Here is a 26363-nt window from a genome sequence, read left to right as displayed (position 1 = left end):
CTAGTGCCCAGATTAAAGTCAGAACATTTGCCCTTTCCCCTTCTGCTGTCATAGGTGCATTTTGCTTGACTCTGAATTCTATCATGCTGTATCAGCTGTTCTTTTGTACAGTTTCCCTCAGATTCCTTAGTGAAATTCCTCTGGCTCCATAACTTTTTTTCCTTAATAATACAGAGTAAATGATCTCCTGCAACTCTGAATATATGTCAGGAGATTTTTGGATATTACACCAAAAAAGGACTTATTATGTTGCTCTGTGATTTGGCCATATTGTTACCCATGCCCCACGGTCTCATTAATAGAAGAGCTTTTAAAATGACTTCCTATTAGTTTTATGCTTCCATAAAATTCAAAATGGCTCTCTTTGGAGTTAACACCTACATAAATTTAGGCTGAGCGCTCATCATTCTAGATCAAGGAGGAGCTGGTTATTCACAGGTTTCAGAAAATTTATTGATTTGTTGAGGAGCCTCCAGGTATGGCTGCTGAACATGATTTTGTTGAAACTTCTTGTTGTAGCCTAAGATTCCTGAACGCGTCGGCAAACAAACTGGAAATGCTTCCTCCAGCCACACTCTCTGAAGAGACAAGCAGCGTCCTCCAGGAATTGTATTTGACCAACAACCACCTCACGGATAAGTGTGTGCCCTTGTTGACAGGACATCCCCGCCTGAAGATATTGCACATGGCCTACAACCGCCTGCACAGCTTCCCTGCCAGGTAATGGTGACCATGGTATGCTCAGGATACTGGGCCACCTCTCAGAAAAGGGTTTCACACCAAGGAAATGTTTTTCTTTCCCAGTTCATGTCATGCTTATCCTCACTGACACTTGTTCCCAGTTATTATTTATATATGCTGTCATATATAAGTATATCATATATTTATCATATATAAATATGTCATGTTTTGGGGGGGTTGAGCCACACCCAACAGTGTTCAAGGGTCACTCCTGACTCTGCACTCAGGAAAGATAAAATCAACTGGGATATTCTACCATATCCTAAAAGTTATTAGAAGAACGTTAAATTTTATAAATTTAAGGGATTATTAAAAAATCAGTAATGTGAGGTTGGAGTGATAGTACAGCAGGGAGGGTGTTTGCATTGCAGGTGACCCACCAGCTTCTATCCATAGCATTCGATATAGTATTACCCCCCCCCTCCAAGAACCACTAGGAATGACCCCTGAGCACAGAGCCAGGAGTAAGTCCTGATCACCACCGGATGTGACCCAAAAACTAAAAAAAAAAGAAAAGAGAAAGAAAAAAACTGAAAAACTAGCTCATATTATGTCTTGGCATATGTTTATTTTCAAAATAAGAAAATCTTTGGACTTATAATATTTGTAGTCCCTTTAAAAGCACTTATTGTATTAGACCTTTTTTTTTTTTTTTTTTTTTGGTTTTTGGGCCATACCCAGCAGTGCTCAGGGGTTACTCCTGGCTGTCTGCTCAGAAATAGCTCCTGGCAGGCACAGGGGACCATATGGGACACCGGGATTCAAACCAACCACCTTAGATCCTGGATCGGCTGCTTGCAAGGCAAACGCCGCTGTGCTTCCCTCCGGTTCCGTGTTAGACCCATTTTGATCAAAAGGATTTTCTTTCTCTGTAGAATTTTTTTCTATGATTTTGTTTTGTTTTGCTACACACAATGGTGCTCAGGATTTAACTCTTGGCTCTGCATTCAGGGATCATCACGTGCCCTGCTGTACCTGCTGTACTAACCCTCCAACCCCTGGATCCAAAGAATGTTCCCTGCACTTTATTTTTATTTATTTATTTATTTATTTATTTATTTGTTTGTTTATTTTTGGGTTTTGGGCCACACCCGGCGGTGCTCAGGGGTTACTCCTGGCTGTCTGCTCAGAAATAGCTCCTGGCAGGCACGGGGGACCATATGGGACACCGGGATTCAAACCAACCACCTTAGGTCCTGGATCGGATGCTTGCAAGGCAAACACCGCTGTGCTATCTGTCTGGGCCCATTACCTGCACTTTAAGTGAAGCTCCCTGGTGAAGTGCTCACAATAGGATCTGATAATTCACTTGCAACCTTAAGAAGAAAAGGATGCTAATTTTTTGTCCTGAAGATTATTTTCCTTTTTTTTTATGTTGTTATTGTTTCTTACCAATATGAAGAGTAGAAGTCAATGATAATTTATTTTGTAGTACACTATTTAAATAGGCACTTAAGTGCAAAGGTTTGTCCTGTCAAAATGACCCTGACAAGTGAATCTTTAAAGAACTACAGTAATTTTCCCTTTTTAAGTCTTTAATACAACATAACAATATTAATTTCTTTACTATCACCTTGTAATGGATGGTGACTGCCACCTCCAATTTATTTTTTTTAGTAAAATGGCTAAACTGGAAGAGCTTGAGGAACTGGATGTCAGCGGGAATAAGCTGAAAGCCATCCCCACCACCATCATGAACTGTAGCCGCATGCACACTGTCATCGCACACTCCAACTGCATCGAGGTCTTCCCGGAAGTGATGCAGCTCCCGGAAATCAAGGTGGGTGCTTGGATCCCATCAACTCTCGGCTTCAAGTGCAAATGGAGAAGCATTTCTTTTGGTATATAGTAGTAAAACTTTAAGATGTTGGCACCTTCCTCACCTCTGAGATACGCAGCCCAGCAGCAGAGAGTTGGGGGTGAAGGAGGGTTTCTTGGGAGTAAAACCCAATAAATGGGGGAAAGTACTAAACTAGGAGGTAAGAAAATTGTATTTTGCATTCTCTCCCTGATTAGCTCTGTTACATGAGACCCCCATATACCCACTTGACTCCGCTCTCTGCATCATAATGATACCTCTGGCTTCCGGCCTGGCAGTGAGACTCCAAGAAAGGGGACAATAGTTTGCCCAATTCAGTAATAGCACTGTGCTGCCTTCCTCCACAGCCTCTTCATTAAATAATAGCCTCCACCCGGACAACACGTAATTATTACCTGGATAGACACAACATCATTACCTTCGCCAGACATTCACGTCCCTGAAACTGGCAGCTCACATGTTATTCCCATTGGTCGATGAAACTGAGGTGCTGAAAGTGAGGCGGTGATGGCAGAGACAGACTATAGTTCCAACTCCTGGGGGGTGGGGGGGTAGATCGATGGGCTTGAAGCCAAGGCACTAGGTGAGAGTCATCTAATGACTCTGTATTGATGTGGTTTAGGTGTAACAGTTAGGCTTTCCTTAGATACAATATGCTTTTTTTCTTTGCATTAAATTTTTAGAAATTCTTAACGTTTTTGGAATGAGTTTAGCAGCACTGGGAGATTACTCCTGGCTCTGTACTCAGAAATCTCTGTGGCAGGCTTGGGAGACCATAGGTTCGCCAGGAGTGAACCTGGGTTGTCCACATGTAAGGCCCTACCTGCTGTGTTATTACTTCAGCCTCACTTAACCTTTTTTTGGGGGGGCCGAGGGCACACCTGCTGGCACTCAGGGGTTACTCCTGACTCTGTTCTCAGAAATCATTCCTGGCAGGCTTGAGAACCATATGGGATGCCAGGGGTTGATTCCAGATTGGCAGCATGCAAGGCAAATGCCCTACCTACTGTGTTGTTTCTCTGACCCCAACTTAACAACATTTTGTTTGTTTGTTTGTTTTTTGGGGGTCACACCCAGCAGTGCTCAGGGGTTACTTCTGGCTCTATGCTCAGAAATCACTCCTGGCAGGCATGGGGGACCATGTGGGATGCCGGGATTCGAACCATCATCCTTCTGCATGCAGGGCAAATGCCTTACCTCCATGCTATCTCTCCTGCCCCAACTTAACAACTTTTTAATTAAGAAATATTCTAGGGCAGGGGTCCTCAAACTTTTTAAGCAGGGGACCAGTTCACTGTCCCTCAGACCATTGAAGGGTCTGACTATAGTAAAAACAAAACTTATGAATGAATTCTTATGCACACTGCATATATCTTATTTTGCAATGAAGAAACAAAACCGGATACAAATACAATATGTGGCTCGCGGGCCATAGTTTGAGGACCACTGTTAGGGTGTCAGAGAGATAGCATAGAGGTAGGGCATTTGCCTTGCATGAAGAAGGACGATGGTTCAAATCCTGGCATCCCATATAGTCCCCTGAGCCTGCCAGGAACGATTTCTGAGCATAGAGCCAGGAGTAACCCCTGAGCGCTGCTGGGTGTGACCCAAAACAACAACAACAAATATTCTAGGGCTCATAGACTTGGAACAAAACTTGTAGACTAGACATATTCTAGTTTACAAAGGAACAAAATCATCTTGTGTCACCGATTTTTACTTTTCAGGCTTCTTCTGAGATAGACTTCTTGTATCAGATTAAGAAATGGCAGCGATATTTAAATTGCTTCCTAAAATTTTCTCAGTAATCTCTCTACATCTGCATGGCCAAAGTGTATACCAGCCATATTCTAAAGGCTTATCTATGTATATGTGTCCTTAAGTCATAAAATAGTCACTTTGAATAAATTATCACCTCATTTCACTGTGTTACTTTAGAATTATTTATTATAAATTAGAAGTAGTTTATCTTGGGCCCGGAGAGATAGCCCAGTGGCGTTTGCCTTGCAAGCAGCCGATCCAGGACCAAAGGTTGTTGGTTCGAATCCCGGTGTCCCATATGGTCCCCCGTGCCTGCCAGGAGCTATTTCTGAGCAGACAGCCAGGAGTAGTAACCCCTGAGCACCGCCGGGTATGGCCCAAAAACAAAAAAAAAAAAAAAAAAAAACAAAAATGGAAAAAAAAAAAAAGAGGTAGTTTACCTTTACCTTTCTTTTCAATATCGTACCTTCCAAGAAATCAACCGAATTGGAATTGAATCCCAGCTAAACATTAACTTTCCCATTTCCATAGACAACTGGAGGGAAAAAATGGCTAGTTCCTTGCTTGTACTATTATTGCTGTGAGGAGAAAAGAAAAGAGAAGAAAAATTACACAAACCATTTGAAAGAAGTGTGGCGCACAGCGGGAGCACCACAGATCTCAGCTCTAATGAACACACAGCCTCAATCTAGTTCCACTGTGGTGTTGATTATGTGCAGCAACTGCTTAGACTGACAATCAGCAAAACCCAGGAAACTTATTAGCTAAGTACAGCTGCTTGGCCTGGATGAAGCTGCCAGCTGTGCCCTGTTGCTGCCCACTCCTGGATATGGAGGAGCTGTGATCCGCTCTCTCTTACGGGGGAGTTCTCTTAGCCAGGTCTCTGTACTATGCAGCCAGCCCCAGCCATGGTTGGAACTTGTCTCGAGGCTGACCGCCTAGCTTCTGCTCTCTCCTGACTTGTTCTTCAGTGTCCCATGACTCTTTATCTCGATCATGTGTGTTGGACATACAAGAGCAGATGTGAGAGGACATTGTAGACTTTGTGGGTGTGGGGAATGTTGCAGACTTCATGGGTTTGTGATCTGGTTGTGCAAAGTATCAGTCTTGCTTTGTGAAGAAATCAGTTCTCTGGCTCAGAAATCACTGTGCCTTCATCTTCCCTTGAGCTCCTTTTCCTGTCACCCTTCTACTCTCCCTGGTGTCTATTCTCCTTGGAGAATTTCATCCTGGCATTGGGGCTTGAAAATTGGTGGCAGGGGTCCACACAGCATAGAAAGTCAAATCCAGGACACCAGAACACAGGGAGCATGGTTGAGCCCTTTGAGTTATCTTCCTAGCTCCTCATACTGATATTTTATTAAGGACTTCTTTGTGATTCTTTGACTTTTATATCCCTACTACTCTATCTTAGTATTTTCTTACATTTCCCATGTTCAGTATTTCCTATTCATCTCCTCCAGTTCCAGTAAATAAGGATTTTATTGGCTTTTTTTCCCCTTTGGGGTAGAGAAACATTGTCAAGTACCTTTTATGAGCTAAAGTGTAAATGCTGTATTCTGGCTAGATAGGTCTTGACATTTTTAGAACTCTGAATTGATGTACTTAGTCATGTAAGAATCTTTTGGTGGGGAGCTTTGAGTCATAGCTGGCTGTGGTTGGGGGAAAATCCAACTCTCACCATGGTACTAATGATCAAACTGATGCTGGTTACATGCAAGACGCTATCCTACCTCTTGAGTCTCATAGAAGAATGTTTTAAATTGTAGTATTAGTATTTAAAACCATTTAAACTGTTAAAAGAAAATTCCTGGTGATAAGTCAAATGAGAAATATGCCTATGAAAGTTGTTACTGAGAACTGAACCTTAAAACTTTCTTTTTAATGTTTCTATCGAAGTACCAGGTTTTACAAAAATGTTCATCTTCTTTTCAAGCATGCATTGTTTCAACATTACACCCATCTTTATAGCACCTGCTTCCTTTCACCGGGGACCCAGGACACCCCCTCTCCCAATGTCAGCTCAGTTCTGTAGGAAAAAAAATCTCTAGTTCCAATGACTGTGGCCATTTGTAGTACTCTTACTACAAAAAACAAACAAACAAACAAAAAAACATATAATTTTGCTTTATTTTTAAAAAAGGGGGGAGGTCAGAGGGCTATATCCACATGCGCTCTGGACTTCCTCCTGACTGATTCAGGGATCATTCCTGGCAGTGCTCAAGCAACTATCTGGTTGCTGATGATCAAACCCACGTTGACTACATGCAAGGCAGATGTCCTTCCCACTGGACTTTGTTGCAAGCCCCCAACTCTCAAACATAAATTTAATGTGATTGTTTTCAAGTTAGAAATGTTCAAGCCAGGGCCGGAGAGATAGCACAGTGGTAAGGCATTTGCCTTTGACACAGAAGGATAGTGGTTTGAATCCCAGCACCCCATATGGTCCCCCCTGCCTGCCAGGAGCGATTTCTGAATATAGAGCCAGGAGTGACCCCTGAGCACTGCCGGTGTGACCCAAAAAACAAAAACAAACAAAAAAAAGAAATGCTCAAGCCTCAACCAAAGTGATAGCACAGCAGACAGGGCAAATTTGCCTTGCATGCAGCTGACCCGGGTTAGATCCCTGGTATCCCATAGGGTCCCCAAGCTTGCCAGGAGTAATTTCTGAGCTCAGAGCCAGGAGTAAACCCTAAGCATTGCCGGGTGCAAAAACCAAAAAAAAAAAAAAAAAAAGGGAAAAGAAATGCTCAAGCTTCCATTAACTTTTTGAGTTAGTAGTTAAAGGTTATATTCACATAGCTTCTTAGAAATAAAGTAATGATTATAAGGTATTTCATAAAAGGTAATGATATCATGGTAGTTAGAAAGACATAGCAGATAGCCTCATTTAACGAGGGTTAAGATCACCTATCTTTAACAAGCTTGTTGTCTTTAAGGAGTCACTTCTCTTACGTCATTAAACAAAAAAATCCTTAGAATTACATTACTAAAGTCTTAAAACCAATTATTTGAAAGAGTAAACAAAGCCCCTTACTAAAATACATATAAATGCTGCAATGTATTTCTTTTTTTTGCAATGTATTTCTTAATGTAAAACAAACAAACCAGGGTCTTATTTAAGTACCAATAAAGCAGAGACTCTTAAGAGTGTTTCAGTCTGAGGTGAAATTTAGATTTGCCTTTTTCCCCCAAGTTGTCACACCTAGTGACATCTGTCCAGATCACCAGGCATCAGTCTGTATTAGGTAGGGAAGTAGGGAAAATTATGTTTCTCAGCTTCTCAGGGAGCCCCACTGGGCCCGAAGTTATGGTACTTTGGCTTCTTAGAACCAGCCTTGCCTTTGTCGAGCAATTCTAATTTCTCCTCACCTGAATCCTATATCTCTGGAGCAGGCCCTAGTCTCCTCTGTTTCTAGAATGTCAGCTGGAAAAGAAAACATGACCTCAGAGTCCTGCTAAAGTCAGGCTGGGTTTGCCTGGGGGCAGACCAATGAGTCCAGTGAGAGGAGAGCCCACGGAGAGGATGTTCAATTCTTCCCTCTTGGCAGGCACCACAGGATAAGCTACTGTAAGAGCATCTCAGCAGTCCCAAGCCTTCAATTGGATTCAAGTCTACTGTTTTATTCTGATGCTTTGAATTGTCTTGTTTGTGGAAAATCCCACATAGCAGTGCTTAGGGGAAATTCCTGCCTTAGTTCTGGGGGCAAATTCTCAGCATGCTCAGAGGAAAGTGGGGTACAGGAGCTAGAACCCCAGACTCTTGCCAGCAAACCATGTGCTCCAGTCCATTGAGCTGTCTCTCCAGCCCCCGATTTCAAATTTAAGTGCAGGCTACCATTGTGGTAGAAAACCGTTTTTCACTTAACACCACAGTGGCAACTTCTTTTTCAAATTGTCCATGTTCCTGTAGCCTCCCTGTTCTGATTTCTGTGTTGATTCCAATTTCTCTGTCAAGAACATCTTTTAAAATGTTTTCAAAATTCTCTTTAGAAGAGTCGTCTGTGTGTTGCTATGCAGTACTAAACTTTCTTGAATAAGTGGAGTCAATCCATCTCACGGAACTGTGTTATTTTTGTTGGGAAACGGAATATGAAATATTTGTACTGTGTCACGCTCCTAAGAACAATAGCTACAGGAAACTCACCATCCCTTGGAATTCAGCCCTGTTTGTTACAGTTTCTAAAGTGAGAGGAGAGAGAAAAACAGATCAGTCGCAAAAACGCAAAGGAACATGGTGAAACTGCCAGCTAAGAGTGAAGGAGAAGAGGATTAGCTTTTGGGTGTAAGGGATGATGAAAGTGAAGACAGATCAGCAGCTGCTCATGTGGGAAATGGGAATGTCACCTAGGCTGCCAGACTAGCCGAACCTGGAAACCAAGTGCTGCCATCATCGTGGTCCTGGAATCAGAGAATGACTGGATTTGCTCACAGTGTCACCCTGTCCTTTTGAACAGGTTGGAAAGGGCCCTTGAAGGGCCAGGGAGAGGCACAATAGAGGAGTTGAAGCTTTGCATGCACCAGGACCCTAAATTCTACACTAGGTGTGGCTCTGGCTGCCTCTAGCACTCTGTGTTGAGCTGGTGGAAGATGGTCAGGAATGACCCTAAGCGTCCTGAGAACTTCTGGGGATCCACCCTGGCCCCTTCCCCCAAAGGCCAGCTCTTTCCAGACACTCCAGGGGGAGAAGCACTCAGACCCTGAGTCCTCACAGAAGTGATTGCAACCTTCCCCATCCATGTGGGAAACTCCTGTTCTTAACGGGTCGAGAGAAATGAATGAGCTCAGACGTCCAGAAATGGAGTTTGAGCCTCAAGATTCTTTGAAACCCTTTCCACTGAAAATTACATGCTGTTGTTCTACCTTATACAATTGCTATTGTTTTTAAAGTAAAATGAGGGGCTGGAGTGACAGCACAGCGGTAGGGTGTTTGCCTTGCATGTGGGTGACCCAGGACAGAACCAGTTCGATCTCCAGCATCTTATATGGTCCCCTGAGCTTACTAGATGCGATTTCTGAGCACAGAGCCAGGAGTAAGGCCTGAGCATAGCCAGGTGTGGCCAAAAATAAAATACAATACAATGAAAAATTCTTTCCTGCCATAATCTCAGGCTAAATGTGAAGTTCCCAGAGCTGGGGCAGAGAGAGCCAGTAATTTTGTCACATCCATGGAATGCCTCAGAGCTGCACACAGCCAGTTTTGAGGACAGGGCCAGAGAGAGGGATCGGGGGGCCTTGGTTCTTGCCTTGAGGGCAGCCGGTCCTGGTCAAATTTCAGCACTTCTTGGTACCTGGAACACTGTGGGGTGTGACTTCCCAGTCCTCCTGAGCACCCCTCCAATAATGCTATAAGGGAATTGTGCAGGGGGCTAGAGTGAGGGCTCAGTGGTTGGGGGTTCACATCAGTTCTCAGTACCACATGGTCTCCCCCCCCAAGCTCAGTCAAGAGTAGCCCCAAAAGCAAGAATATTAGAGGATTCACTCTGTGTGTGGTATGTGTATTTTTTACAGTTAAATATTGCCCATAATTTAGTTATGAAGTTAGTGTTTAAATGTAGTGTGTAAGGGCATTCACTGTTTGTAAGAATTGAATATATTTGATGGCATGAGAACTGTTATAAATGCATGTTTACTCTGATTATAATTTTTCTCAGAGTCTTGTCATTAGGGGCCAGAACAATAGCACAGAGAGTAGGGTGCTTGCCTTGCTTGTAGCTGACCTTGGTTCAATCCCTGGCATTCCTTATGGTGCCCCCAAACCTGCTAGGAGTGATCCCTGAGTGCAGAGCCAGAAGTAAGCAAGCCCTGAGCACTCCTGGATGTGGCCCAAACATCCTCCCACTAAAAAAAAAAAAAATTCTTTTTAATAAGGTTTTCTTATTGCTAAATCCAGTTGAGGAAAGAAATTATAGCATGTATTAAAATTAAAAGGTAAGACTTCATGCAAAATTAAATCTTCAACTTCTCTGAAATATGAGATTTGGACAAATTTCTGATTATACCCAAATATGATCTTACATTTAAAAAATCGAACTCTAGGGGTCGGTGAGATGGTGCTAGAGGTAAGGTGTCTGCCTTGCAAGCGCTAGCCAAGGAAGGGCCGAGATTCAATCCCCCGGAGTCCCATATGATCCCCCGAAGCCAGGGGCAATTTCTGAGTGCTTAGCCAGGAGTAACCCCTGAGCATCAAATGGGTGTGGCCCAAAAAAACAAAACAAACAAGAAAATGGAACTCTAAGGGCTAGAATGATAGCACAGTGGGTAGAGTGCTTGCCTTGCACACAGCCAACCCAGGTTCAATCTCCAGCATCACATATAGTCCCCTCAGCTCTGACAGGAATAGCCCAACAAAAATGACAACTAAAGAATTTTGATGTGTATGACTGAGGTCAGAGGTAGATTCCAGTGGCAGATATGGTTTAAGTTATCCAGCACCTGACTAGGATTCAGGAGGCCCTGAGTTCGATCCCAGTGTTATCTGATGGTCCTGTGAACCTCCGGTACTGGGCCACAGGTCTGCACTGCCAGGCCCAGCACCACAGGTGTTGCTTTCAAGACAAGATCTTACCAAAAATTTTTATTATAGTAAAATAATATTTTTCAAATATGTCCTAGAATGGGTTTTAAGAAAAGATAATTTGTTGTTGTTGTTGTTGTTGGACACATTTTAACCAGACTTATTTTTCTGTTTGACTAAAGTCAAGATAATTCACTGCATTCAACGGGGTTACATACAACAAAGATTATGTTGGTTCTATTTTTTTTCTTTCCAGTGTCTTTCCACCTTTCCCCACCAACATTTTCTATTCTCTTAGTGCTACCATTAGAGCTATGTTTGTTGACATTTCATAATGTCAGGAGTTATCCTGCACTGAACGTTACTCGAAGACTAGGAAAGTGTACTTGTAAGTAAAGGCCCTCACCAGTACATTGTCAGTAATAGCTATGAGAAAACCACCTCCAATGTGTAGAAATTTGAGAGGCTGTTTACCTGCTTTTCTGCCACTTAGCAAAGCAGTGGCCACCTTATGGGAATAAAATAATTTCAGATGGTTCAGGATTCCCTTGTGTTTCTCAGTCTGGGCTGAATTTAGCCTGCGCAGTGTGTTTAGGCTCTCATCCTAGCAGGCTTAATTGCTGAAGGGCCTTCTTCAGAGCCTCATTCATTGAATAACTGTCTCGTAAGTGCCAGTAATCGGTAATGTGTTGGTGGATCCTTCACGGAAAGTATTTCCTGAGCATCTTCTCTTTACCAAGCAGTGCTTGGAGGAAAAAGGAGAAGCATCTGAACTATTGACAGAATTATTCTCTCCCCCCCCCCAATACACACATACACAAACCTTTTGTTTTTGGTTCTTGAACCACATCCAGCCTGCTCAGGAGTTACTCCTTGTTGGATTACTGGGTCCTCCCCTACTCATTATTCATTCTCCACTTTAGGGTGTGATCTACTGATTGGATTACTGGGTCCCTCCCTACTTAGTATTCCTCCTCTACCCTGTGGTCTGGTTCTTGCTAATAAAAGCCCAGGCTTTAGGAAGGCAGGAGTTCATTCTTCGTTCTTCCTCCACTAAGCTGCTTTCCTTTTTAAGAGCAGAAGGCTTGTGTGGCAGGACTTCTGGCTTGAGTATTGAAATTCCTGAACTCATCCTTGCCCCCTTTCCTGTGTTCACTCATTCTCCAGGTCCTAGTTTTGGAGTCTGAGTCTTCCTTCACAACTCCTGGTTCTACACTCAGAGATGATGCCTGGCAGGCTCCAGGGACCATATGGAATGCTGGGCATTAAACCCGGATCAGATGCATGCTAGGCAAATGCCTCCCCACTGTGCAATCGTTCTGGCCCCAGAATTGGCCCTTATTAACCCATTTCTTTACCCTTTTCATTAAATCCAAGTTCACTGTTCATGCAAACACCAGTTCTAGTTGAAAAATTAAAAAAAAAATAGAGGACCATTTTCCTCTATTTAAACATTTTCTAATATTCCCAGTAATCAAATATGCAGTAACTATATTTATACTATATCTAGGTTGGAACTCTTAAAGGTGATAAGTAAGAATGAAGTGATGGAAATGGTTGTGATAAAGTGATGAAGTGAAATGTAATGGATTCAAGTGTCATGAGACCTTCATTAAAGTTATGATTTAAAGGGTTTTTTCCTTAATATTAATAGAGTGAAAGGGGAGGAAGGAATTCATAATATTAACACTAGTATTAATAGGATGGTAAATTTCTAACATCTTCAATTTATCCATTTTCTTGGAATGTGTTTATAATGGGTTCATAATGGAAAATTACAATATTGCTATTGTTGGAAGCAGCAACTGTAGAATATCTTGTGTGTCACTGTATACACTTGAAAGTATATATATTTTTTTCAGCCACACCCAGTGACATTCAGACGTTACTCCTGGCTATGTGCTCAGAAATCACTCCTGGCTTGGGGGACCATATAGGACGCTGGGGGATCGAACCGAGGTCCGTCCTAGGCTAGCACATGCAAAGCAGACCCCTTAAGCCCTGCACCACCGCTCTGGCCCCAAAAGTATATTTTTTAAAGAACTTAGATTTCTGTTTTATTCAGTGTCTTCCCTCTTCCCTATCCACAGCTTCATGGATAAATGGCAGCTTAGAAATTTTAAAGACTCAAAAAAAATTCAAATTCTTAATTTATTAAGTAAAGATCATTTTGTTCACTTAAACACTAAGATTCTAAGAACCATTTGCCTTTCAAACAATTCTAAGATTTTTTGTTTTTGTTTTTGTTTTTGGGTCACACCCGGCAGCACTCAGGGGTTGCTCAGAAATCGCTCCTGTCAAGCTCGGGGGGCCATCTGGGATGCCAGGATTCGAACCACCGTCCTTCTGTGTCTAAGGCAAATGCCCTATCGCTGTGCTATCTCTCCGGCCCCCAATTCTAAGATTTTTAATAGGCTCTTTAGGTTTTTGGTTTTGCGGGGAGTGAGAAAGAGCCAATATTGTGGCTTTGGCCCAATCCAGCAGTGCTCAGGGCCTGCTCCTGGCTCTATCTCACAGCAGTGCTCTGGGGAGCTATGCCAGGGATCAGGCCAGGATAGCAGCTTAAGTGGCCACATGCAAGGCAAGAACCATCCTCCTGTAGTATCTCTCTGGTCCTTTTACATATATTTTTTTTAAAAAATCAGATCTCAGGTAATTTGTTGTTGTTGTTGTTGTTGTTGTTGTTGTTTTTGGGTCACACCCAACAGTGCTCAGGGGTTACTCCTGGCTCTATGCTCAGAAATCGCTCCTGGCAGGCTCGGGGGACCATATGGGATGCCAGGATTTGAACCACCGTCCTTCAGCATGCAAGGCAAACACCCTACTGCTTTGCTATCTTTCTGGCCCCCAAGTTTTTTTTTTTATGACATTTAAAAAAAATATTATCTTCGTTTAATGTTTACAAACATGTTTGTAGTTGGGTTTCAGTTATAAAAAAAAAGAACACACACCTTCACCAGTGCAATATTCCCACCACCAAGGCCCCTATCCCTCTTCCCCTCTTCCCCTGCCTGTATTTGAGACAGGCAGTCTATTTCTCTCACTATCATTGCCATGATAGTTGTTAGTGTAGTTAATTCTCTAACTAAACTCACACTCCTTGTGGTAAGCATCATATCATGGGCCAGTCCTTCCAGCCCTCATCTCTATTGTCTCTATATTAATACAATAATATCTTTTATTTTTTTCAAAACCCTCAAGAAAGGTTTTACTATTATTATTTTCTACTGGGTATAAAATGAGGGTCTCTTATATTCGGGGCAGTATACTCTACAACTAAGCTACATATTTTTGTTTTTATTTTGTTTTTTTTTTCTTTTCTTTTCTTTTTTTTTTTTTTTTTTTTTTTTTTTTGGTCACACCCGGCAGTGCTCAGGGGTTATTCCTGGCTCTACACTGAGAAATCGCTCCTGGCAGGCTCGGGAGACCATATAGGATGCCAGGATTCGAAACACCATCGTTCTTCGTGCAAGGCAAACACCCTACCTTCATGCAATCTCTCCAGCCCCACTAAGCTACATCTTAAGCTTTTTTAGTTTTGGCTTTTGGTTTTTGGGCCACATCTGGCGGTGTTCAGGGATTTACTCCTGGCTCTGCACTCAGAAATTGCTCCTGGCAGACTTGGGATACTATATGGAATGCTGGGAATTGAACCTGGGTCTATCTCATGTCAGCCATGTGCAAGACAAACGCCCTACCACTGTGCTATCACTCTGGCCATTTTTTTAATCTTATTATGACCATTGTGAATTACAAATCTTTCACAGTTGTATTTCAAGCATATAGTGACAATGAATTAGAGACATTCCTACCACCAATGTGGATCACCTTCCACCATAGTTTTCAGCATGCATCCCATCCCATATGTCCACACTTAGCCCCCTGGACTATTAGTGTAACAGGTCCATTTTGTGTTTAACTTGTTATAGTTTGGGTCTCTTGATTCTGTTGTCGTTGACTATGACTTGAGTATTTAGATCTGACTTTTTTTTTCCTTCTCTTTTACTCAATGCTCCTGAGACTACTTGGCTCCTGGGTCCCGTCCACTTTTTTTTTTTTTTATTTTCTCTATTTGTAGAAAGATATAGAAATATGAGGCAAAACAAAATGATTCAATTTCTAAGGTTCTATGTAAAAGGCAGATATAAGTTCTATGTAGCAGATATGAATAAAATTGAAAGAAAGAAACAAAAACAAAAAAGGAGGGCAGGTGTGGCAAGTTTCGTTTTGTTTTGATTTGCATAGGTGCAGTAAATGTTGGGGAAATTAAAAAGGAAATTTCTTTGGCCTAAGAGGTACAGGATGCCTTCACCTAAGAAGCATACTGTCATAAGACTGACTACAGGCTCCAGGCATGTTGTCCTACCCAAAAATCTTTCTTTATGGTCCCAGAAGTTCTGTTAAGTTGTGGTTGTCAAAGTCAGTCCTCTGTAATTAGAGATCTTGGTTTTTGCACGCATTCTAGGATGAAGCCTAGGGTAAAGTCTTTCTTTATGGTCTCTGGCCCAGTCTTAAGCATTTTTTAAACAAATATAAGATGCTAACTCAAGCCCAGTAATTGAATGCTTTCAGGCTCATACTGCCAATCTGTGAGTTATTCATCTTTTCTAGAAAATGACCTGTTCTCTTGAACACTCTCTTCTCTTTTTGGTTTTATTTTGTCTTTGCCTACACCCAACTATGCTCAACTTTACTCGTGTCTCTGCTCTCAGGATTCACTCCTACGGGGATCTGGGAACCGGGACCATGTGGGGTGTGGAGGATTGAACCCAGGTCAGCTGTGTGCCGGCGACCACGCTCGCTCTGTCTGTTCTCTTTCTTTCTTGCCTCTTTTGATCGCTTGTGCTAGTTAAACCTCCTGTCTTCGTTCCCAGCATCACACTTGGACTGCTGTCATTGCAACTTGTTTGTGAGAATGAAAGTGTCCCCTTTTAGCAGATACCAGGTCTTGTTCTAATCAGTAACTGCCCCTTTGAGTGGCTGTTTTCCCAGGGAGTCCAGCATTGGTGTCCATGCCTGGAAGAGCGGCAGTGCCCAGCCTCTTCCCTGTATGAGAAGCAGGCCCCCTGCTGGACTCTCAGACATTTTTCTGATGCAGCATCTTTGAAAGTTTCTTCTCATTTTGAATGTTCAGTTCTGTTTTTTTCCTCATTTTCACATGTTTTCTTGTTTTATAAGAAAACTCTTTAAGACCCAAGAGATAGTACAGGAATTATTAAGATGTTTCCTGGTATTCTGCTGATCATATACTGTCCCCTGAATACTGCTGGGCGAGGCCCAAACCTTCTCCCCAATCAGAATTGTTATTGTAACTACTATAGTTATTGTCCCTAAGGTCAGAATGGCTGCAGAGATTTTTGTGAGCATTAAGAAAAGAAACTACTGGGGCTGCAGCAATAGCATAGCAGTAGGACGTTTGCCTTGCAAGCGGCTGACTCAGGAGAGACCTGGGTTAGATCCCGGTGTCCCATATGGTCCCCTAAGCCAGGAGCGATTTCTGAGCACATAGCCAGGAGTAACCCCTGAGTGTCACCGGTGTGATCCAATGTCCCCCCCCCCCCAAAAAAAGAAGAAAAAACTACTGACAGGATTTCCCAGTTAACACTTAAAAATTTTTAATGCAGAAACATAAAAGGAAAAAGAATAAATTAATGAACTTGTATTCTGTTCAAAGAAAGTATAGGAGGCCAGAGCAATAGCCCAGGGGGTGGGATATTTCTCTTTCAGGCCCTTTCGGCTAACCGAGGTTCAATCTGCAGCATCCCATATGGTCCCCCGAGCTTGCCAAGAGTTATTTCTGAGTGAAGAGCCAGGAGTAACCTATGAGCACCATCAGATGTAGCCAAAAAAAAAAGAGAGAGAGAGAGATAGAAAGAGAGAAGAAAATCTAAATTTATCTTGGCCCCAGAGTATAGTGAAGAGAAGGAAATAAATAGAAGAGGAGGAGGAGAAAGACAGCTGTGAAATAACAGGGGACAGGGGCCAAGGAGGTGTTAAGGAAGGACAGAGCTAAGTATCCAAACCATGGACTCAACAGTGAAATCATACCTAAACTTTAACAACCCAACTTAAAAAGGTAGCTGGGGGAGGGGGGGAATTAATGGGAAGGGACCTGGGAGCATTGGTGGGAGGAGGTTGACCATGGTGGTAGTATTGGTGTTGAAACATTCTATATTCTAAAACTCAACTATGAATAGTTTTGAAAATCACAATGTAAAAATAATTTTAAACGTTTTTTAAAGAAAGTATAAATTTAAACCGCATTTAGCAAAATCTGTTTTGTGTTAAGAGATGGGCACAAGTGTGATATGCCTGGCAATTTGCAGGCACACTCACACACTCATGCACACACACAACATACACACATGCGCACATGCTCACAGACATGCACGTTTGCATCCTGCCCTATTTTTTTTGTTTGTTTGTTTGCTTGCTTTTGTTTTTTGGGTCACACCTGGCAGCGCTCAAGGGTTACTCCTGGCTTCAGGCTCAGAAATTGCTCCTGGCAGGCTTGGGGGACCATATGGGATGCCAGGATTCAAACCAATGACCTTTTGCATGAAAGGCAAACACCTTACCTCCATGCTATCTCTTCGGCCCCCTATTTTTCTTTATTCATGTTTTTTTCCTTTGTTTTTTGGGGGCCACATCTGGTGGCGCTCAGGAGTTACTCCTGGCTCTGCACTCAGAAATTACTCCTGGTAGGCTTGGGTGGGGGACCATATGCAATGCCAAGGATCAAACTCCGGTCCATTCCGGATCAAGTACATGCAAAGCAAACACCCTACCACCGTTTAAGCACTCTAGCCCCCAAACCCTGTTTTTCTATATTTGGTAAGCATCGTACAATCGCGGCTGCTTAACCTGTGGGTTGCTTGCCCCATGATGTTAGATAACTGACTGTGACTGTGGGAGTCACAGCCCAAACCTGCCATACCCAGGTAGTACTGGTAATGCCCACCGTGCTGTACTTCTCTGCTGGGGACAATGAAATTGTGCTAGAGTTAGTAGTCAGCTGGACTGGCTGCACAGAGCAGTCTCGGGGATCTCCGGGTCCTCAAGAACTGCTGCAGACTGTCTCTTGTCTCCCCTTGTTCTTCAGTGTGTGGACCTGAGCTGCAATGAACTGAGTGAGGTCACGTTACCAGAAAACCTGCCTCCTAAGCTGCAGGAACTCGACCTGACTGGGAACCCGAGGCTTGCCCTGGACCATAAAACCCTGGAGCTGCTCAAGTGAGTATTGGGCGGGCACCACACTAATGGGAAGTGGGAACTTGGTACTCACCAAGCAAGCTTTGAAGCACACCACAACTTACTAGGTGCATCTCTAGAACATTTAAAATGAAGTGAGTTGAGAGTCTGTGATTCACCTAAATGAAGAGCAGAGATATAGGTATTGGGGAGGGGGGTTTTCACCCCCAGCAATGCTCAGGGCTCTGCGCTCAGGAATTACTCCTGGTGCTGCTCGGGGAACCATATGGGATGCCAGGGGATCAAACCCTGGTCTGGTGTGTACAAGGCTTGTACCATCCACTGTACTATAGCTCCAGCCCCAAAGAGCAAAATATGTTTTAAATAGTTGATAGCTGGTGCCGGAGCGATAGCACGGCAGTAGGGCATTTGCCTTGCATGCAGCTGATCCAGGGTGGACGGTGGTTCGAATCCCAGCATCCCATATGGTCTCCTGAGCATAAAGCCAGGAATAACCCCTGAGCACCACTGGGTGTGACCCAAAACCCAAATAAAATAGTTGATAGCTGTGTCTCCTTTCAGAAGAAATTTTGAGAAAGTTTCCAGATGAAGGGAAAATAGGAAAAATGAGGAGAATGTAGATCCTAGAGACACAGAAGAGAGTTAGAGAACTAGTACAGCACTTGCCTTGTACATGGGCAGCCCAGACTTGACCTGATACTTTTACAATTTGGGGGCGGGGGTGTTGGTTTTTGGGCTACACCTAGCCTTGCTCAGGAACAAGAGAAGGCTCAGGGGAACCATATGGGATGCCAGGGGTCGAACCCAGGTCTGTCCCGGATTGATTGTGTGCAAGACAAACACCCTACCGCTGTGCATCACTCCGGCTCCATGATACTTTTACCATTTCAAAGAAAATGCCACCAGCTACTTCTAGAATCCAAGTGAATGCTATGAGAGTATTGATTTGTTACTTTGAGCTGAATGATTCTTAGCGTATTCATATTTGTTATATTTTGGAGTTAACAAAAAGCCAAGCAACAAATAGATAAATTAGTGTAGTTGCAACAAATGTTCAACCTAAAGAGGTGAATAAATCAGCTGTTTTGTTTTGCTTTTTGTTTTTTGTTTTGTTTTTGGGCCACACCTGGCATTGCTCAGGGGTTACTCCTGGCTGTCTGCTCAGAAATAGCTCCTGGCAGGCACGGGGGACCATATGGGACACCAGGATTCGAACCAACCACCTTTGGTCCTGGATCGGCTGCTTGCAAGGCAAACGCCGCTGTGCTATCTCTCCGGGCCCAAATCAGCTGTTTTGACTGCATAAGGAGCAGAGAGGAGAACATGTCCCACATACAGCAGGATTGATGCTCCTGCGTGACAGGCAAACTTCGTACACCTTCCACCCCCAAACCCCATCGGCACATCTTCCTGTTTGGAGCTGCTGCACAAAGATCCCTAATAAACACCTTCCAATGGAAACTTAATTTCCACACCATACACCCCTTGGTTCTCATCCTGATCAGTGACCATAGTCGTGGCTGTAGGATGCATAAGACACAGCAAGAAGCCATAAAGCCCAAGGACTTAACTGCTGGGGCGCTAGTTCACAGCTGAAGCTAGCAATTTGCGCGTTCGATTGACATGATTCCTGGCCCCTCTTCTCTCTTGTTAGCAACATCCGCTGTTTCAAGATCGACCAGCCTTCCGTGGGAGACGCATCTGGAGCCCCGGCCGTGTGGAGCCATGGCTACACTGAAGCGTCAGGGGTGAAGAACAAGTAAGTGGATGCACACTCCTGGGTGAAAACTGCCTTCCACCTCCTCCCCCTGCCCATGGAGCAGACGAAACTCCTGGCCCAGCACATCCTTTCTTCATGCCCTGTGTCTTTAAGCGGGTGTCCCCCAAAGTCAGGCCACCTAGTGATTGACATTTGAGCATGAAGCTGAGGCTGGGCTGGGCATCATTTTATTGGTGAGAGGGGTTGCTAGGAGACAGGATAACTGACAGTTCAGCTTATGCATCTCCAGTGCTTGGAAAACGGCAGAGGGTTGAACATACCTCTGCACTTTTTGCAGAAAAGCCCCTTTTATCTTCCTCTGAGGTCTCTTGATCTGGCCAAGTGAGGCCCATAGAAAGAAAGGAGGCCTCAGTCATCCATTTCTGTGCTTGCTGGCTGGACTGGCCTGTCTCTGGTTCTCCTTTCTCCCCGACTCAGGTTGGCAGGTCAGAGCTGGCAATCTTGGGCTGCCCCTTCCTTCTTCTTCGCCAGGGATTCTGTCCATCTTAATTTATTTCTTCCCTCCTCTGCACTGCTTCTCCTGTCCCAAGTGCAGAGGCTGATTCTTGTCCCGAGAATTGAGTCTAATTCCTGGGGCTTGCTTAGGGTTTCTGAAGAGACCCGGATATAATTATGACTAGACACATCCACGATCTTAGAACTTCAAAACGTTCTCATGTAATTAGCCAAGCCTCACGCACCCCACGGATTGACTGACAGTGGGGGGAAGGAAAGAAAGGGGTGTCTGGTCCAAGAATAGCGCCCCTGAGGCTTCATCCCTGGTGCGTGTACTGGCAGCAAATGAGTGAGGAACTTGAGAAGGAAAGAAGAGAAGTGAGACCCGGGAACTCAGCATCTGGTGGAGATGCCCTGGCGAGGATACAGGGTGGCCTGGTGTTTCCCTCCAACGCTCTGTCTTTGGAGCAGGAAAGTTGCATCAGCTCACAGGTCAGAGCTGCCGCTATGATCTTTCCTTCTTTTTCCAGTGCATTATCTGGCGCTGTGTTGTCCCAAGAAGTGACTCCCATTCCCACCTGTCCCTTCTGTGTGACCCGTAAAGGCAAAGCAGCAATATCACCTCACTTGTGTGGGCTCTGCCCTCGATACTGTCGTGTTGGGTTTCAAGGTTAGAATTTTCCAAATTCTCAGGGGCATGAGAAGTTTCTAGATGGAGAATCGCTCCATTTTCCAGTGAGAGGCTTGAGTCCTTTCACTGGACTTTCAAAGGACATAGAACCATGAGTTCTTGAAGCTACTTCGTAAGTCCAGAACACAGAGATGAAAGCCAAGATGGGGTTTTCAAACATCCAGATCCTAATTTTTTCTGTTTGTTTTTGTTTTGGGGCCCCACTCAGTGGCACTGAAGGTTTACTCCTGGCTCTGTACTAAGAAGTTGCTCTCCTGGCAGGTTTGGGGACCATATGGGATGCCAGGGATCGAACTCTGGTCTGTCCTGGGTTGGCAGTATGCAAGGCAAATATCCAATCACTGTGTTATCACTCAGGTCCCCCAGATCCTAAAATTTTTATCTACTGGTATATAGCTGTATATTCTCACACACACAATATTCTCTCTCTCTCTCTCTCTCTCTCTCTCTCTCTCTCTCTCTCTCTCTGTCTCTCTGTCTCTCTCCTCTCTGTCTCTCTGTCTCTCTGTCTCTCTGTCTCTCTCTCTCTCTCTCTCTCTCTCTCTCTCTCTCGCAACTGATCTATTAGATCTGTTTTTCTCTCCATATTTACCCTTCCAGGATTTTTAGCAGGATTTGGGGTTGGTTTTTTTGGGGGGGTTTATGTTTTTGTTGTGTTAAAATAAATTGAGACAGAGAAGGATGTTGAGGATAAGGACGTGACCTTGAGTCGAGTCACCTTACTGTGAACACACCTACAAACTTTTCCCTTAGATATGAAGCTGGAATTTAGCAGTACCTCGAAAGTCCAGACTGCCCTGAACTCACTCTCTTCACCTCCCTTTCCTTTGCTTTTTCACTCTTGGGTCCTGCCAGAAGTGTGTTCTTTTGCAGTGTAGATAAAGTGGGGACAGAAACCAGGGGTTTGGGCTGTTGGTCATCCTGAAGGAAGGAGAGGGCAGAAGCCGGCACTGCCTCCCAGCATCCGGCATCTCTTCTCTTCTCCACATGCCCTTTACCTGGGGGAGACAGTTACCTCAGTCTCGGGCTGTTCCACATGGTTTTGAGGGAGCCCAGTGGTGAGGTGCCTCAAGAGGGATTATGGCCAACTGCCATGGGGAAGGAAGAATCACAGCTTTCTGCTCAGTGTTCACTGTTGTCTTTAACACATGCATGCACAAACCCAGTTCAGAGGAGCAAAGGGATCTGAGAGAAGGCAATTCCAAATGACTGAGTAGGAGAGCCTTACTCTTCATTGTGCCAGAAGTTGCCGTAATTCAGGAAGGCAGGACACTGGGCATCCAGAGATGAGGGCCAGAATGCCAGGCTTTGCTTCTGTGCCCCGTGCTTTTTCCTCTGCCCTGACAGTCACTCTACACTCCTGATTGCGCTCCCCATTTGTGAAAGTTGGCACTCTCTCCTTCAGGCCCCCGAGTTTCCATGGGCTTAAAAACAGCAGACATACAGTGAACCCTCTTTTAGTGTGAGCTTATTTGGGACCATACCCAGGGGTGCTCAGGGGTTACCTGAGCTCAGGAATCATTCCTGGTAGGCATGGGGAACCACATGGGATGCTGGGGATCGAACACTTATCGACCACATGCAAGGCAAGTGCCCTCTCCGCTGTCTTATAACTTTGGCCCCCTTTTTATTATTCCTGACAGTGGCTATTGCTATTATTTATCCCCCCAAATTTCTTTCTTTTTTTTTTTGTTTTTTTTTTTTTGTTTTTTTGTTTTTTGTTTGTTTTTTTTGGGCCACACCCAGCGGTGCTCAGGGGTCACTCCTGGCTGTCTGCTCAGAAATAGCTCCCGGCAGGCACGGGGTGACCATATGGGACACCAGGATTCGAACCAACCACCTAAGGTCCTGGATCGGCTGCTTGCAAGGCAAACACCGCTGTGCTAGCTCTCTGAGCCCCCCCCCCCATTTCTTAAGGGTTAGTATTATGCCTGTATCTTGATATTTTTTGGGGGGAGCCACACCTGGTGACACTTAGGGTTACTCTTGGGTATGCACTCAGAAATCACTTCTGGCTTGGGGGACCATATGGGACACTGGGGGATCGAAATGCGGTCCGTCCTAGGTTAGCACATGCAAGGCAAATGCCCTTACTTGCTTGCGTCACTGCTCCGGCCCCAATCTATTTTGATATTTTCTTTCTTTGTGGTGCTGGGGATGGGACCTGCAGGGCAATGACCCTTAAGCTCTTTTTCTGGCCAGGGCCAGAGTCTCTTTTCAGACTTCTGTCTCGTATCTAGTCATGATGCCTACCAGGTACTTCATAATTTTTTTTCTTTATATTAATTAATCTGTAGTTTTGTGGTATAATTCATACCCAGTAAAATTAGTTCCTACTAATAGACTGCTCCAAAGATTTGGGCACAAGAATATCACTGTGCCTGACATGACACAGTCTCATTACAGGACGTTTTCTCACTCCCCAGAGCTCCGGCCTCTTTCTGTCCTCCTCCCTTCACCCTAGCATCAGTTTTCACACTTGTTTTCCTGTTTTTTCTGGCATTGCATGAAAACAGGAGATAGGTTTTGGGGTGTGCATTCTTGGAAGCGGGCAGTTTGTCCTCCTTGTTCTGATTTCTGCCCCAGCTCCCTTGGTAGGTCTTCCATTTCCCCTTCTAACCCCTCATTGGTCTCAGAGTCCAAATATTTTATTTTGTTCATGTGTTTGTTTGGTTTTTTTTCTAGCACTTGTCAGTGGGATCCTACGATATTAGGCTTATTTTACTCAGCACAATAACCACTGTGTTTCTCTATGTTGGTGTAAATGGCAAGGCCTAGTTGAGTAAGATACTACTACATCTTGATTTGGGGTGAGCACCTCACCCAACTGTGCTCAGGACTGACTTACTCCTGGCTCTGTGCTCAGGGGCACCTTGTGTGATGCTGTTGTTTCTTTCTTTTGTTTGTTTGTTTGTTTTTTGTTTGTGGGCCACACTTGGCAATGTTTAAGATTTACTCTTGGCTTCATGCCCAGGAATCACTCCTGGCAGTGCTCAGGGGACCATCTGGATTCATCCTGGGTTGGCCACATGCAAGGCAAACACCCTTCCCACTGCACTATCACTCGTCTCTGTTTCTTGTTTTTTGGTTTTTAATATCCAGCCTCTTAGGTGTGAAATGCTGTGTCCTCGTTTGGATTGGCATTTCAACACATGTTGAATGTCTTTTCATGTGCTTCTTTGCCATCTGTATATCATCTTTGGAAAAATGTTCAGCTCTTCCGCCTATTTTTTAATTGCTTGTTAACTCAAGCTGTTTCTTGTTCCATTAGTTTAGCCTTTTCAGTGTAGCTTTTTAAATCATTCAGATTGTTTCAAGCTTTTGCAGATAAAAACATTATATACAAAACTTTGTCTGAGTATGTGTTTTTTTATGAGAGCAGGATTGTTGAGTCATATGTCAAGAATAGAGTAGAGTTTTTTTTAAGATACCACAAAAGTCTTGCCAAAGAAAGTCCCTTTTTCTACTCCTAATTATAAAAGGATTTACATAGATAGATTTACATTGATAGAGTTAAGAAAATCCCCTCCTATTTCAAGCATGCTAAGAATTGGTGTAATAAATAGATATCAAACAATGTCATAGGCACTGCATGCATCAGTTGAGTTTTTTCCCCTTCTGTTAATGATAGTTTGTGTGTGTGTGTGTGTGTGTGTGTGTGTGTGTGTGTGTGTGTGTGTGTGTGTGTGTATGTGTCTAACTTAGAGGCGAGTATATGCAGTACAGTGGATATACCACTAATTCATATCCCTGATGTTTGGGGATTGGCAGGGGTCACATTTAATATTGCTTGGGTTTCTCATGGATGGGTGCTCAAGAGGTTTCCTGTAGTGCTCTGGATTGAACCCAGTCCTTCTTCCGTGTGTGGAGCACATGCATTATGTGTTGTCTTCTCAGCAACCCAACCCCACGGATCTGGGGGAGAGTTTTGGGCCCCGTGGTTACAGTCCTCTCTGTTGCAGTCATTCCCGGACATGTAGTTCTAATCCCACACCCTCTTCCAGAGTCTTCATCCTCCCCTGCTTCTTGGCTTGGTACCCACCCCCATTCCCCACCTTTATATTTTCTTTCTCTTTTTTTCTTTTTATTATTTTTTTCTTTTGGGTCCACCTGGCAGCGTTCAGGGATTACTCGTGGCTCTATGCCAGAAATCGGTCCTGGCAGGCTCGGGGGACCATATGGGATGTCGGGATTCAAACCACTGTCCTTCTGCATGCAAGGCAAACACTTTACCTCCATGCTATCTCTCCCGCCCCCCCCCCTTTTTTTGTTTGTTTTTTTTTTTTTTTTTGGTGTTTGGGTCACACCCGGCAGCGCTCAGGAGTCACTCATGGCTCCATGCTCAGGAATCGCTCCCTGCAGGCTGGGGGGACCACATGGGGTGCCGGAATTCGAACCAATGACCTTCTGCAGGCAAGGAAATGCCTTACCTCCATGCTATCTCTCCGGCCCCAAACTTCATATTTTCAATTGTTGGATCTGCTTTATATTATTAAAATAGATTGGACTTGGGCAGGATTTATTTATTTTTTTTTGGTTTGGGGGTCACACCTGGGAGTGCTCAGAGGTTACTCCTGGCTCTACGCTCAGAAATCGCCCCTGGCAGACTCGGGGGACCATATGGGATGCCGGGATTCGAACCACCGTCCTTCTGCATACAAGGCAAACTCCTTACCTCCATGCTATCTCTCCGGCCCCAAACTTCATATTTTCAATTGTTGGATCTGCTTTACATTATTAGAATAGATTGGACTTGGGCAGGATTTATTTAATTTTTTTGGTTTTGGGGTCACACCTGGGAGTGCTCAGAGGTTACTCCTGGCTCTACGTTCAGAAATCGCCCCTGGCAGACTTGGGGGACCATATGGGATGCCGGGATTCGAACCACTGTCCTTCTGCATACAAGGCAAATTCCTTACCTCCATGCTATCTCTCTGGCCCCATGGATAAATTTTTTATTTTATATGCCACTGGGTTCAATTTGCTGGTTGTTTGTTAAGTGTGTCTTTATTAAAGATGGACACCAGCTTCTAGTTTCCTGTGATAGCCACATATGGCTTGGGTAGCTGGCTAATGCTGGCCTCGTGATCTGGGAAGTTCTTATTCTGTGTCCTGGACAGTTTGTACAAAATTGTCACTGCTTCCTTGACTTTTGTAAATTCAAATATCCGATTACCCCTTTCTTGTATGAATGTTGAGAGTTTGTCTTTCAAATAACTTCTTTATCTACTGTTGAAGTCTATTACCATAAATGTAATAGTTCATTAATATTTTTAGCATCTGTGATGGTGTCTGTCCCATGCTGTTCCTGATAATGAATTGTTTGTCTGTTTTTCTTTTTTGGGTCACACCCGGTAGCGCTTAGGGGTTACTTCTGGCTCTGTGCTCAGAAATCACTCCAGGCAGG

At 44.0% G+C, this 26363-nt stretch overlaps 2 protein-coding genes across 2 annotated transcripts in view; one reads left to right on the top strand and one right to left on the bottom strand.

Moving 5' to 3' along the window:
* The window catches only part of KDSR (3-ketodihydrosphingosine reductase), a 425889-nt gene that overhangs the window by 55644 nt on the left and 343882 nt on the right, over positions 1-26363 (bottom strand). The window lies entirely within an intron of this gene.
* PHLPP1 (PH domain and leucine rich repeat protein phosphatase 1) overlaps positions 1-26363 on the top strand; it is a 246530-nt gene that overhangs the window by 209969 nt on the left and 10198 nt on the right. Inside the window, exons 11-14 of the mRNA XM_049782068.1 lie at positions 520-720; positions 2359-2521; positions 17941-18071; positions 19705-19809. Coding sequence (XP_049638025.1) covers positions 520-720; positions 2359-2521; positions 17941-18071; positions 19705-19809 — 600 coding nt within the window. The remainder of the gene's footprint in view (positions 1-519; positions 721-2358; positions 2522-17940; positions 18072-19704; positions 19810-26363) is intronic.

Source organism: Suncus etruscus, chromosome 10 (genome assembly GCF_024139225.1).
Source record: "Suncus etruscus isolate mSunEtr1 chromosome 10, mSunEtr1.pri.cur, whole genome shotgun sequence".
Classification (NCBI taxonomy): Eukaryota; Metazoa; Chordata; class Mammalia; order Eulipotyphla; family Soricidae; genus Suncus; species Suncus etruscus.
Note: the sequence above shows the minus strand (reverse complement) of the source record. Positions and strands in the feature narration are given on the sequence as shown.